At 33.6% G+C, this 15,251-nt stretch overlaps 1 protein-coding gene across 1 annotated transcript; it reads left to right on the forward strand.

Moving 5' to 3' along the window:
* Positions 1–412: 412 nt before the first annotated feature.
* Positions 413–14,936, forward strand: LOC110719599 (respiratory burst oxidase homolog protein A-like). The gene is made up of 14 exons (XM_021898571.1): positions 413–1,692; positions 1,830–1,989; positions 4,589–4,637; positions 7,772–7,885; positions 9,858–10,280; positions 11,589–11,972; positions 12,064–12,159; positions 12,279–12,394; positions 12,562–12,729; positions 12,810–12,969; positions 13,179–13,349; positions 13,437–13,565; positions 13,726–13,804; positions 14,128–14,936. Exons 1-14 carry the CDS (start codon positions 996–998, stop codon positions 14,235–14,237), a joined length of 2,856 nt encoding a protein of 951 aa, XP_021754263.1. The 5' UTR covers positions 413–995; the 3' UTR covers positions 14,238–14,936.
* The last annotated feature ends 315 nt before the right edge of the window (positions 14,937–15,251 follow it).

Below are 15,251 nucleotides of genomic sequence, written 5' to 3' on the forward strand. Positions count from 1 at the left end.
TGTATGTTTGAAAAAGTCGTTCGAGCTTTTGTCTCATGCGCTTGAATGGGTAAAGAAGAGCACGTGTGTTTAATAAGTAGTGGTTAGGGTTTTTCGGCTTTCATGAATCCATTTCTATTTAAGGGAGTATTATATAAATTCTTAAGGGTTAATCCTAGCCATATAGAGTGTATTAAGAAATATGAGATTCTTTTGTGTATTTCTCATTTATGAGTTATAAGAGAGATAACATTAGAAATCCGAGAGACAATCAATTTGTTTTATGTGATTGGTCTCAAATCTGCTCTGAATATGTAAGATAAATAAAACTAAAGCGTTGTTTGTGAACCACATAATTATGTGCATATTTTTCTTTTTAATTTTACATTACATCCGTTATAACAACCATCCTCGCCACATAAACATGAGTGGCTAGCTCACAAAGTCACAAGTCATACTCATGATCCCACTTCTTCCCACAAAACGCATGGTCAAAAGATAGTTGACCGACTCGACTCGACTCAACTCAACTCTAGTCGACTTGACTCTACATTACATCCCCTTACCTCTATCTCAATTCTCAACTAGCAAATGTCCTAAAGTCACGCCTCTCTCTTCCTCCACCCTCGCTTATATAAAAAGACCCACCTTTCTTAAACTCCACTTCATTTCCTCATTTTCCTTTTTCAAACAATTCCTTATTGTCGTTTCCACCACCTTTCTCCCTCCCTTTTTCTTTTTCATCTGTCCCATTTTTCTCTGTTCAACCATCTTCTCTCTTTCATCCAATCCACCCATCCCTCCACTCACACTCTAGAGAGAGAAAAACTCCCTTCTTCTAGAGAGAGAAACAGTGCTTCCACCACTTTCTCTCTCCTCAATCTCCATCTCCAGAATTCAGCACGCGTTTTCGATGATTTTTTCAATGGTGAAGGATTTTTCTGGTGGTGGTGGTAGTTATTAAATTTACTTTCCATTTTTTTTTAATTTTATTAAATAATAAAAATAACAAAATAATGAGAGGATACGCAAGGCACGAACTCCGCCGGTGGGCCTCCGACAAGATCCGGACGCCGTCGGTGGCGATGAGTACCGGATCTTCGCCGATAAGTGACGTCACTACATCGGGATATTCCACTCCACGTTCTAACGCCGATGAATTTGTCGAGGTTACTCTCGATATCGAAGATGACGAGACTATCATTCTCCGGAGTGTGGAGCCGGCGGCGACACCTCCGGCACCGGCGTCGGTAAATGCGGCGTCAACATCATCAGCTGTTCCGAATTCCGCGTTGTCTTCCGTCGGAGGAATTGATATTCCGGCGTCGAGGTCGAGAACTCCGACGATTCGGCGAACGACGTCGTCGAGCAGCCGAATACGGCAGTTTTCGCAGGAGTTGAAGGCGGAGATTAGTAAAGCAAAGCAGTCGTTTTCAGCGCAGTTGACGAAGCGATTCTCTGGAAAGTTCTTGAACTACTCGGCTTCGATGAAAGGTTCGTCTGAGTCGGCAGTTGACCCGGCGATTGCGGCGAGGAATCGAAGGAAACAGCTGGCTCAACTCAATCGAACTCGGTCTGGTGCGCATAGAGCTCTCAAGGGGCTTAGATTTATTAGCAATAAAGGAAGTGTTAGTTGGTGTGAAGTTGAAGTTAATTTCAAGAAATTAGCCAAAGATGATTTTCTTTATCGTACTGACTTCGCTGCATGCATTGGTAAAAAAATCTAAATTATTTGTTTTATTTATTAAATTTTATGACCATCAATTAATGAAGTTTAGTTCTATTTATTTTTTATGTGATTTCGTTGAGTTGAACTGAATTGAATTGAATTGAATTGAATTGTGGATTAGGGATGAAAAATTCAGAGGCATTCGCGTTAGAAATGTTCGACGCTTTAAGCAGGAGGAGGAGGTTGAAGGTGGAGAAGATTAGCAAGGAAGAATTGTATGAGTATTGGTCTCAGATTACAGATCAGAGCTTTGATTCTCGTCTTCAGATCTTCTTCGACATGTACGTAATTTATTTAATTAATGTTTTTTTTTACAATTTTAAATTTCTGTATTTTTTTTTTACTTTTTGTTCGAGTTCTATTTTGGTGTTTGAGAGGGATGTAGATGAATTTGATTGTAAGGTAAGTGGTAATTGTTCCATATCATCCCGTTGACACCTACACAATGTTTTTTTTTGAATTGATTGATTTGTTGCAATTAATTAATGATACTAAAATAATGTAGTATTAGTTAATGTTTTTTTATGAAGCTAATGATTGTCCACTAATTACAATCCCAACGTTATATGATGATGCATATGGTTGGCTATTATTGGGGTCATTAGCAATCTAATAGACGTAATACCATTACTACAATATGCATCGTATAAGGATATTTTGGTCATTTTGTTACATGTTAGATTGTTAGGTAACAACTCCAACTATAGAGGATTAGAGGTTACTTTTGCTGTTTGATGGATCAAGTGACCAAATTTACAAAGCAAGGACTAAGGGGATACTCCTTGAAAGTAAAGGGTATGTGAAAGGGTGGAATTAAGGGCATTTTGGTCCTTTCCGAATATATTTATGGATAAGATTATAAGATGGTGAAAGTAATTGTGCGCACTTATACAGTTATATATTCCCTTTGTTAAGTTTTTTCACATTTTCTTATTGAACTGTTATAAAGATTGCCTCATTTTTATTTTAGGTGAAAAAAAAAATCATAGGTACTTATCAACAAATACTACTCATATAATTCATTTAGGACTCTGCTTCTCCAAATATACTCTTTGTTTTTCCCTAATAACTCCCGTAATTAATTCCTCTCATCAATGCAAGCAGTGGCAGATCCAGGATTTCCGAGATAGTATGTCACCATCAATTATTGATCATTTGTGAAAGTACAATTTTTTTTTCCATGTCTTGTTCATAATTAATTTCAATCCAAAAATTATATATATATATATATATATATATATATATATATATATATATATATATATATATATATATATATATATTTCACCAAATTGATTTCAATCCAAAAATAGGACACAAAAATTCATACCACAACCAAATACAGTACTTAAGAATTCAATTTTACAAGTCGAAAATACTACAAATAACATGTTATAAACAAATGGTACAATAAAATTATTATATTGAATTAACTTTATGATTTTTTCGTTAATTGATAAGCTTTATGGGGAAATATTAAAATTGGTTGTACAAATATAAGATATAAAAAGGGAAAAAAATTATTAAAAAATTATACAAAAAAAAGTGAGATAACTTAAGAGACCAGTTATTAAATATAACTGGTGTCTTTAATGAAAAAAAAAATAGCGCAAAAAAATTGCAAAATGCAATAGCAGCATCAAAGAGACCTCTTATATAAATAACAGGTCTCTTTAATATTTAAAAAAAACAACAAGTCTTTTGTAGCAATAGCAGCATTAAAGAGATCGCCTATCTTAATAAGAGGTCTCTTTGATATTATTTGTTGTTACCAATAGCAGCATCAAAGAGACCACCTATCTATAATAAGGGGTCTCTTTGATATTTTATTTTTTAAAAAAATACTGTATCACCGGACCCACTATGACTAAAGGTGGGTCCGCCCCTGAATGCAAGTATATGGTAGTTACCACCTTAGGAATTACTTGTATAATATATCTAGGAATTTTTTAGCATATGAGATATGGTTGATCTTTCAAGGAACTGAAGTGTTAACATTCTGTCCGATGTTTGACAAATATCTAAGAGATTAGGTAAAGAAAGGGAAAAAAAACATGCAAATTTTTTGGTAGCATGTAGTCTTGAAGTGTATCATAAATCTAGAAGATAGATTAGGTTATCTTAATTATTAAGGACCCTACATCCTCACTTCTCTTATACTTTCTCCGTTCTTTTTTACTTAACCCGCTTTGACTATTATACTATTTACTATTTTTCATTTGACTGTCTTTTGTGAATTATATGCAAGTAAAAACATATTCATGTGTAATCTTGTTAGATTTGTCTCAATAACTACTATCATAATATATAATTTTTATAATTTTTACTTACGGAAATTAAAGTTATTAATTGTGAAAGTTCTGCATTGACAAGCTTGATAAATAAAACAGGTCAAATAAAAGAGGGAGTATGTTTATTACACAAAAATATTATTAAACGTCAATTAACCATGATATGCTTAACAATTTATATTAGGGAAAATAATTAGTGTGTGCCACCCATGATATTAACAGATAATGCTTCTTGGAGCACTTATTTTTTAATTCATGCACCCTTGAAAGCAGGGTATGATTCGTGTAGACAGTGACATTTCTTGCATATTCTTTATCAAACTTAGCCGGTAAGACTAGTACATACTCTTTGCATACGTGAAGAAATTAAGACTAGTAATACTCTATTTTCTGTACTTAAATTTTAAAGTGTATTCTTTTCACTTGCTTACGAAATACTATATTACAATGTAATGCATTGGAATTTGCTTGATTTATGTATAGATGTGAAAAATATCCTTGAGAGACGCCCTTTTCTTATTCCTTTATTTTTTTTACCTTTATTTAAATAGTTTCTCTTACGGAGTACTCGTAATTTCTAATTTGATAGGGTGGATAAAAATGAAGATGGCCAACTGACAGAAGAAGAAGTTAAAGAGGTAAATCCAGTTTATATTCATAAGTTGTTTATAACTTTTTTATATTACATCTATAGATATAAAGATGGTTGAAGTTATTGACTTGACTACATAATTAATAAACAAGATCTTCAAAAAAATCTGAATTATTACTCCGTATTATTATTATTATTATTATTATTATTATTATTATTATTATTATTATTATTATTATTATGGTGTACTCAGTATAAACAAAATAATGTACTTGTACTATAAAATTACTTGTAAAAGGATAAAATATTAAATTAATATGGAGTATAATTAATGAATAATTGTTGACAAAAATTCCACTAATTTGTAATGCATAACAGTTTTTCAAAGATATTTTTAATCATATTAGTTAATTAAGGAAAAATGGAAACTAATAATCCCACCTAGACTATTTATGCTCAAAACAATCACACCTTTTTGAAATCTGGAAACAATCTCACCGTTAACCTCCATATTCTCAAAACAGGTCTTTTACCGATTTGCGAAATTGGTAACTTGTTTTAGAAGGTGAGTCGCCATATGTCACCTTCTAATTGGTTCAGATTGGTCCAATTTTAATTTTTTAAAATTTTAAAAAAATAAATAAAAACCCCATCTCAGCTCCCCACCACTGCTGCACCAGACACCACCTCACCACCCCTTCCCCTTTCCCCACCTCCCTTTCCTAGTTTCCCTACCCACCTCCCCTCCTCATCCTTCGCCCCCTCCAACTAAAAGCCCACCCCTTGTCCAAACCTACAACCCCAATCCAGCCGACCTTCTTACCCACAGCAACCCTCTTCAACTCCTCCCTCGTCGTCGGCTCCTCCGCCATCTAGGTTTCATTGGGGTTTTCTGGGTTCGGGTTCCCATTTCGATTTGGGTTTTCTGGGTTTGGGGTTTCATTTTGGGGTTTTCTGGGTTTGAGTTTCGTTTTGGTAGTCAATGGGGAGGCGGTTTCGTGGGGAGTTTAGGGGTTTCGTGGGTGGTCAGGGTGGCTGCGGTGGTCGATTTTTGGGTAACGGGTAATCAGATTAAAGAGTTAGGGGGTTTTTGGTTAGAGGGTGGTCAGATTTAGGGGTTAGAGGGTTTCAAGGTGGTCGGGGGAAGGTTGGTGTGGTGGTGACCATGGAAGAAGTGAAGGAGGAAAACTTAAGCTTGAGGAAGAGAGTTAAAAAATATAAAAAAAATTCAACTTGTTTAATAGGTTGTAGGTCAAAAGGTATGTTTTGATAATATGAGGATTAAAAGTGGGATTGTTTTCAAATTTTGAAAAGGTGAGATTATTTTAAGCAGAAATAACAAAGATTGGATTATTAGTTTCTATTTTTTCCATTAATTAATTAATTTATTAATTTGTGCATAAAAAAAATAAAAATGAATGTCTCACATGAAGAAGGTAGGAGGCATAACTAGGCATGAAAGTAATAAGACAACACTCTGTCTTGTTCGGCGACCTAATATTTTTTAACCGCTGACTCTTTCGATCGCGCTTTGCGTTTGTGCATCGCAGAATTTAAGTGAGAGAAAATGAGAAAAAGAGGGTCAGCTTCAAAATGGTCGGCTAACTGTGTGTTTTTATTATGGTTAAATTAATTAGAGGTTAGGCCCATTTTTGTGGCTGGGATTAATTCAGTCTACAATTTCAAACTAATGATCTAACAACTCCAATTAATATTGGTATATTGGGTTGATGATGATTTTATGATAATGTTATTAATGTATAAATATACTACATTATTTTATATTATATGGTTTGATTTTGAGGATTTCATCATGTCTTACATACGCTTCCCATGTTCTCAAGCATCCTATTTACCATCATTTGGAAATTTCGTGCTGATTTCTTTTGTTGATTAATTTTAGCTAGGTTAGTAGTAGTGTAGTACTAGTGTTATTAGTAGTACGTGGATGTGCTTGCTAAGTCTAGGCAAACATGGTCACGGATTTCTTTCGTAATTGCTACCAAATTAATTTTTCCATGAGATCGTTTATGAAATACGGAGTAGTACACAAAATAGAATAAAGTTCATGCATGTGGTTTTGTTTTTTTTTTGGATAAATTATGCATGTGAACTTATACATGGATATATACAGTAGAGTTGATGTGACTATTAATTGTGTTGCTAATTAAGTTAGGAAAACATGTTTTATTAGAAAATACATATACTAATATTGGCTTAGACAGTCTCACTAGAATTATTTGGGAAAATCATGCATTAATAACGCAAAAATAATACACTATCTACTTTGCATCTAGCAAAATTTGTATATATTATTCATTATTTGAACCGTATAATTATAATGTGTTTTTCCCTTATATATTGAAGAGTCACATGATACATAGACTTCATAGAATATTTTTTAAGTTATACGACTAGTCGAGTAGTAGAGCTTTGTTGCATGTAATGTCTAAATTGGCTAACATTTCTAAATTCTGATCTTTTGATACTAAATCTATTGCTTAAATTTATTTATTTGTTACAAGTAGATTTTTTCATTTCTTAAATAAATTCTGATCTTTTGATGCTAAATCTATTGCTTAAATTTATTAATTTATTTGTTACAAGTAGAATTTTTCATTTCTTAAATTCTGATCTTTTGATGCTAAATCTATTGCTTAAATTTATTTATTTGTTACAAGTAGATTTTTTTTATTTCTTATTTTGGCCTTTTTTGGATTAAGTCCTATCACCTTTATTTTTAAATATATTGTAGAATTTAATCCTAAGTACAAGAATATTCTACTTGTTTTTTGGTGAATCTGAAGCACGTCATTTGCAAAAATTGTCCCTGGTTTGCTTTATCTTAAAATTCTTAATACAAATTGTCATATAGTCAGGTAGGTTAGTGACTACCCTTCAAAAAAAAAAAAAAAAAAAAGGTAGGTTAGTGACTATGATTTATGTCCAACTGCATTGAAAAAAAAAGAGATACGTAGATAAATTGGTTAGTAATTAGAATATTGACTTCTTAATCTGACTAGTTTACAGTAATCACTGATAATATAGAATATACTGTAATTACTGGGTAATAAACAGGAAAAATAAAAAAATTTAACTTAAAAAATATACTTTTAAATGTTAATTTTCTAGAAGTATTTAATAAACTTAAAAATTAAAATTGGTTTTACATTGGTGTAGATCATAACGTTGAGTGCATCAGCAAATAATTTGTCAAGATTACAAGACCAAGCTGAGGAATATGCAGCTTTAATCATGGAAGAATTGGATCCAGAAGGTCTTGGATATATTGAGGTACCGATACTGTCCATTTCAACTTATTACGCGATTATTTCTGTGTGTTAATTTCTTTTTTCTCACTATCGGTCATAGAAAGCTTGCCTAGTTCTACTTCTACCAAGCATTAGCAAATACTCTTATTCTGCACTAGATACAGGGCAAATAGGCTTGGGTTTTCCTTCTGAAAATAGTAGCACGACACAACATAATATGTGGCTAGTATTGCTGTGCCCAACCTATCCCTATGCATGATGACACAGGCACTACTTAGTGTCATCTTTACCAAAATTTTTAATACGGAGTAGTTTCACATGTGCTCCTTTTATCTCAGATTAATCGCAATATTTTTCATGGTTTCCAAAATGCACTTTTGTTATTGTAGTACAAGCAAACTGAAATAATTTTTTTTTTTTTTTTTTACCAAAATCAATGATGATTTATCTTACTTATTATTAGCAGAAAACGTGATTAAAATTGAAGAATTTTGATTTTGAAAAGTCAAATGTGACAAACTGACAACTAGTTAGAGATCGAAGAACTGAAAAGATACGAAGTAATGAAGTTTGATTACCAGTCAAAATTTTATAATTAAAATGAGTTTTGCTAAAGATAGAGAAAGTAGCAATGTTATGATTTGGACTTCTTGAAAGTCATGGTTGACATAAAAGGGAGCATGAAAGAAATTGCGCACTTTCAGGAAGCTAGTTGGTGTGTTGTTGAATGCTTCATCACGGGCTAAACACAAAACCCAATTCATACGATTAAGCTTTAATTACTGTCCCAGATTTTGTGTAAATGTCTCTTTAAAGCAGTCCGTGATTATTACGGTTTTATGTTCTCATTCTTTTATTATTATTTTTCTTTCTTTTTCCACATGGTTGTTGGGTTAATTTTTCTAAAGTTACAATTAAAAAAAATTAAATAAAAGTGATTGACAGCGTTGCTATTCTTTTTTCTGTACTTCTTTTGATTTTCCTGTAATAACTTTAAAATTGTCCAATTTTCCATTTTTAGATGAAATTTCTAATTCCTAGACTGATCCTTAATTTCAAGTCAGTGTTAACTTTCAATATTTCACAATAACTGAGTAGTGACTTAGTGTGCAATGGTTTCAAACTACTACGTTATACCACTTTTTTATTTTTATTTTTTTTAAATGACGTATATCACATCTTTAAAAGTTTCTATACTTTGGATCTTCTATAGATAAGGGAAAATGCATCCCCGCACTCCATTATATTGGTAGAAACTCCTGACTTTTTATGCAGAAAACAAATTTGATTAGTTTCCTTGCATGACTGAAAACAATTTTGCTTGATCATTGTTATACTCTGTAGTCCATAACAAGAAACTCAAATTATTCAATTTAGCTCATTAATTACCATTATGACATTTCAATGCCACCAAACCTTCATCCTTATTGGTAATCTAGCCGCCTGTCCCATAAGTACCTACCTGTTATATCATTCTTACATTATCATATCATTTTTTTTTTTAAAAAAAAAAAACAAAACATCAATTATTTTAGGGGGACATTATTTATGCTCCCTCCGTCCCTTATTTTTTGCCCCATTGCAATTTTATGGGTCAAACTTATAAAACTTTGACCATAAATTCCCGATAATCTATAAGTGATAATATATTCATGTGAGGTCTTGTTAGAATCATCTCATTGTATATTTTATTGATATCAAACTTTTATAGTTTTTATGCATATAGAAATTAAAATATATACGTTTGAACATGCGTTTTGAAAACCGTGAAAAGTCAAATGGGGCAAAAAATAAGGGAGGGGAGTAGTAAATTAGAGATGCAAATACAAATGTAGTACATAGTTGATGTGTTCTGCCACGTGTAGATCCAAACACTTAAAGTTGATACCCATCGTGGAATCATTGCATCATGAGATATGGACTCCTAACTTGAATAATTCTGGAACATGTTTCCTTTATTAACTGATTTATTGTTTGCTTTGATAAATATGCAGTTATGGCAACTGGAGACACTTTTGTTGCAAAAAGACACATACTTGAGCTACAGTCAAGCACTCAGCTATACAAGCCAAGCCCTGAGCCAAAATTTACATGGACTTAGATATAAGACTCCAATGCAAAAGATGAGAACAAAGATGTTCTATTTCTTAAAAGATAATTGGAAGAGGATTTGGGTTTTAAGTATCTGGATTTTGATAATGATTGGCTTGTTTATTTGGAAGTTCCTTCAGTACAGAAACAAAGCCGCGTTTCAAGTTATGGGTTACTGCCTTACCACTGCGAAAGGTGCAGCCGAAACCTTAAAGCTTAACATGGCTTTGATATTGTTTCCAGTGTGTAGAAACACCATAACTTGGCTTAGGTCTACTAGGCTGGCTTATACTGTGCCTTTTGACGACAATATCAACTTCCATAAGGTATACCTACTGCACTTGGCTTTTTTAATGCTTGTTTTATAAGTTATTATATGTGGGCCCCAAGTATTTTGCTTTCTGATGTGAAAGTCAGCACCATTGGTTTGACCTTTTCCTCAGTTGAACTAGTTTGGGTAGCTTACAATGGTTGGTGATCAATAAAGATGCATAATAAAGTCAAGCTTTTGTTGAATAATTAACCTCATCCTTAGTGATTTGGTGGGAACCTCATAAGATGTAAACCCATTGTCACTTAAACTTTTTTCTCTCTTCCTATTTCTTACCCAACACTTTCTGTTAATTTTCTCGTCTCTGACTCTCTGTAGCTTTTAATTTTTATTTGAAGTAAAATTTTGATTTTTATTGAACATAAAGAAGTCTTTTTTAAAAAAGTAAATAAATAAATTATTCCCAACCCCAATGTGAAAAATATTTCGAATCAAAAGGGGTACCATAAGCTGTTAATTACTAAAAGCCAATTTGATTCAGTATGTTTAATGCATTTCATCACCTTGACATGGTACAATAACCTTGACATGATTCAGTTGAAAAAAAAAATTTGGACTGTATTGAGATGGGGAGAAACCAAATCACCCCTTTTCTTAATGAATGGTTCTGGCATTTAGGTGGTTGATGAAAATTATTAATCATTTTAATGCAGAATTCATGAAAATTTGACATTACTGCCTCCAGCTTGACCTTAATAGACAATAGTTGATTCATTTCAGTATTTGCTCTACAATATGGTTAGATAACAAACATCTATGACAATAACTTGACTTATTCTGTACTTGATCACTTGCGGTCGACCTTTCCTGTTCTTATTATGTTGTTTATGTACCTTAATATTGTATGTATTTTTTCTTCAGTCTTCTCATCATGAAATTTTTGCATCATCTTCATTTGCATGCTTTGAATTGAAGTACGAGCAAACGAAATTTAGCAATGGCAAGCAAAACTAAACAACAGATTGATTTTAACTGCATGAACCTGCATCTTATCATATCTTTGACAACTTGTCAGTCATCTTAATGTTGTATAATTATTTTTTCTTGCCTCTAGTTTTTTATATCTATAATTATGTAAAATGGTTTATACTCCCTGCTTAGGCAGTGACTTTCTCTTTATCAGAACTCTCTGTAGCTGTTAAAATGAAGCTGCATGAAATGATCCTAGGTAGGAGATTAAAGATTAAAGAATGAAGGATATAATTAGTTCACTTACATGGCAAGTCTTGCAAATTCATATTCAAAATGGTCTTTGTTATCCTATCTACTTGTCTTGTTAAATTATACTATTTCAACTATGCAGACAATTGCTGCGGCTATTGTTCTTGGTGTCATCCTTCATGTTGGAAATCACCTTGCATGTGATTTTGTGAGACTGGAGAGGTCATCACCACAAGACTATGTTCTCTACTTGAGTGACTTTGGTAAAACAAAGCCCACATACGGAGATTTAGTGAAAGGTGTTGAGGGTATAACAGGGCTCATAATGGTCGTCTTGATGGCAATAGCTTTTACTTTGGCTACTCGATACTTTAGACGTGGTGATATTAAGCTTCCCAAGCCTTTTGATAGGCTCACAGGATATAATGCCTTCTGGTATTCACACCACTGTCTGGTCATCGTTTACATTTGTTTGCTCATCCATGGGATAGAGCTTTACCTTGTCCATAAATGGTACAAAAAGACGGTAATCCTTCTGTGACTATTTATCCATATATAGTTATTTCATTTTAATGTAGTGTTTATCCTAATGAAGAGTTTGGTATCCATTGTTCCAGACTTGGATGTATCTTGCTTTTCCAGTTTTGATGTATGCTGGTGAAAGGACTTTGAGATACTTTCGATCTGGATTATACACGGTTGGCCTTTTGAAGGTTAGCTTAAGTACTATTTCAAGCTGTCATTAAGAAAATTTCCTGCAGAATTACACCTATGACCCATCTTCTTTTTAAAAAGTGATAACTTTTCTTCCTATTCATAATATTCTAATTAGTTGGCAATTTATCCTGGAAATGTTCTCACACTGCAAATGACAAAGCCACAGCAGTTTCGATACAAGAGTGGGCAGTATATGTTTGTGCAATGCCCTGCTGTCTCTCCCTTCGAATGGTAAATCGATAATAACTTTGCTTCAACTCCATTTGTTATCTAGTCAATGCTTCTCTTGTTTCAGATTACATAATGTTTGGCTATCTTTCATGCAAATCATGTGCCAGTCCAGGCACCCATTTTCAATTACTTCTGCTCCTGTTTAGCTAATTATGACCATCTTCTAGGCACCCATTTTCAATTACTTCTGCTCCTGGAGATGATTATCTCAGTATCCATATTCGGAAGCTTGGGGACTGGACAGAGGAACTACAGAAGATTTTTAAACCGGCTTGTGACAGTCTTACAGCTGGGAGAAGTGGGCTTCTTAGAGTTGATGAAACTACTAAGAAAAGGTCTTTTTTTCTATTTGCTAGTTTTTGGGTTTTAGTGACTGTAGAAGATTATATAGTCTAAAATTTGATTCTTCCGCCAGTTTGCCAAAGCTGCTGATAGATGGGCCATACGGTGCTCCAGCACAAGATTACAGTAAATACGATGTTCTTCTCCTTGTCGGTCTTGGTATTGGAGCAACACCATTCATTAGTATCCTGAAAGATTTGCTTAACAACATAGTCAAAAAGGAGGAGGAGGAAGTGAGTACTTATTCACCTCTGAGTAAAAAGGCATTATATGATGATTTTCATTACTGTAGAAGTTCTAGTCCCTGGAAATTTCCCCTTTTATCTATTTGTTGATTGAGTTTATGATGGTGTTGTGGGTAGATCGTGGACATTACTTAAGTTTGTGATGCTGATAGCCTCGTGAAGGTTTGACATGCGTTTTCTGTGTTTTCTATGATCAGGAAAAGGCTGCTGATCTTTACCCTGTACCAGATCTCACTGATAAGGGCTTCCCAAAGCAAAAAAAGCCCTTCAGGACCACAAATGCCTACTTCTATTGGTTAACTAAGGAGCAAGGCTCATTTGATTGGTTCAAAGGAATCATGAATGAAGTTGCAGAGCTTGATCAGAGGGTAAAGTCAAAAACCATAGTTTCATACCAGCCTCATATAATTGTTTTCCTAAGGGGTTTAATGAACTTTTTGCTGTTTTGGACACAGGGTGTGATTGAGATGCACAACTACTTGACCAGTGTATACGAAGAAGGAGATGCACGCTCGGCGCTAATTACTATGGTTGCAGCACTGAACCATGCCAAACATGGGGTGGATATTGTTTCTGGTACCAAGGTATATATACTAATACACACAATAATTTTATCTTCCCATGGTGGTTAATCTTCTATCTTATATTCTTATCCATTTATTAAAGCACTGTAGTCCATTTAGTATTGCACACATATTCACATTTGACCTGTAGCATTACTTATGATATCCTTTTTACTGGCAGGTCCGTACCCATTTTGCAAAACCAAATTGGAAAAAGGTTCTATCTAAGATCGGTTCCAAGCATGCAAATGCTAGAATAGGTATATTATTATTAATTTTTTTATCGAGTTTGCAAGTTTCTGAGCCAGTGCTTTATATTCTTTAGCACTAATGTTAGAATCCAACCTATATATACGGTGTCAAAACACTCGGACTGTGATAACTAAAGTACTAAACTACTTCAACTTTTGAGTTTAGACGAACATAAAAAGCACCACCTTTTATTAAAAAGGAGCCCTGATTTGGAAACTATTAGTCTGTGGGATCGATTCTGAAGATGTAGCTAAATATCTCTTCCTTATTAAATTGAAATATTTTCTAGTTTGTCTTATACTTGGTATAATTTCTTGAAACTTGGGAGCAGGTGTTTTCTACTGTGGTGTACCAGTATTGGCCAAGGAACTGAAAATACTCTGCAATGATTATAATCAAAGAGGTACAACTAAATATGAATTCCACATGGAACACTTCTAAGAAGTCTCCAAAGGAATTACCTTTCGCTTCTCCAGCAACCGGAAAAGGGCAATTTTATACGCCGCAGTCCTCTCTTGATCCCGAACATACATATACTTTTTTATTTATTCTTTTCTAAGATATATATAGTAGATACAAAGGAAGAATAAGAAAGCGCAAGGAGGCACAAATAACCAGCAAACATAGAGAATAATGTACAGAGTCTTGGATAGGAATGAAAATGTAGGGGAAGGTGTTTTGTTTTTCTTGGTCTTTTTAGTTTTCTTTTTCGAAGATTTTTACCTGTAGTATGTCAAGCACAACCAGCAAACGTAGGGCTACATTGCATCGACGGGTTGACATGCCTCAGGATAGATTAGTAGATTGATATGCATGTAAATAATTTATATGGGCAAGTTACTGGAATTTTGAAGCTGCTGTGAGAGAATTACGAGACAGCTACAAATTTTGCCCAAGTTCAGTGATTGGTAATATAGCTACGCGCCTACGCCACAACTTGTAGAAAAGAGTTCGATTATACAGTTTTGAAGACAGGCCAGTGGAATGGATTTTATGTTACATTTGCTCTACTATTTTGTTTCATCTTCTTTACTCCATGAATAATTATGACTTATTAACGCTCAGATTATCTCCGAGAACTAATATAGAGTTAACTGTGTAGTCTGTGTGAATGGTACAAGCAAATGTATTTAATTATTATTCCTGATTTCTTACGAGTTTTTTCTGTTCTTCTGCTATGAGCTGAGTTATGATTTATAATGGCACATAATATTGACCTTAAAAGGATAGGAAATTTGTACTAGTAGTATAAAGATTGGAATTTTCACAACAGGCCCCTAGAGTTACATATCATACATTCAGCGAAGAGAAAGTCTCTTGCTGGTTAGCCTGGTAACCTGGTTTTTGATATGGTGATTCATGTCCCTCCGGATATAGGTGTTGTTACAATTGAAGTATTCGGGGACTCAATCTTTCATAAACTGGTCACCTTAAATTTTTTTTTTTTATTTTTTT

The sequence above is a fragment of the Chenopodium quinoa genome, unplaced genomic scaffold, assembly GCF_001683475.1.
Source record: "Chenopodium quinoa cultivar QQ74 unplaced genomic scaffold, ASM168347v1, whole genome shotgun sequence".
NCBI classification, from domain to species: Eukaryota; Viridiplantae; Streptophyta; class Magnoliopsida; order Caryophyllales; family Amaranthaceae; genus Chenopodium; species Chenopodium quinoa.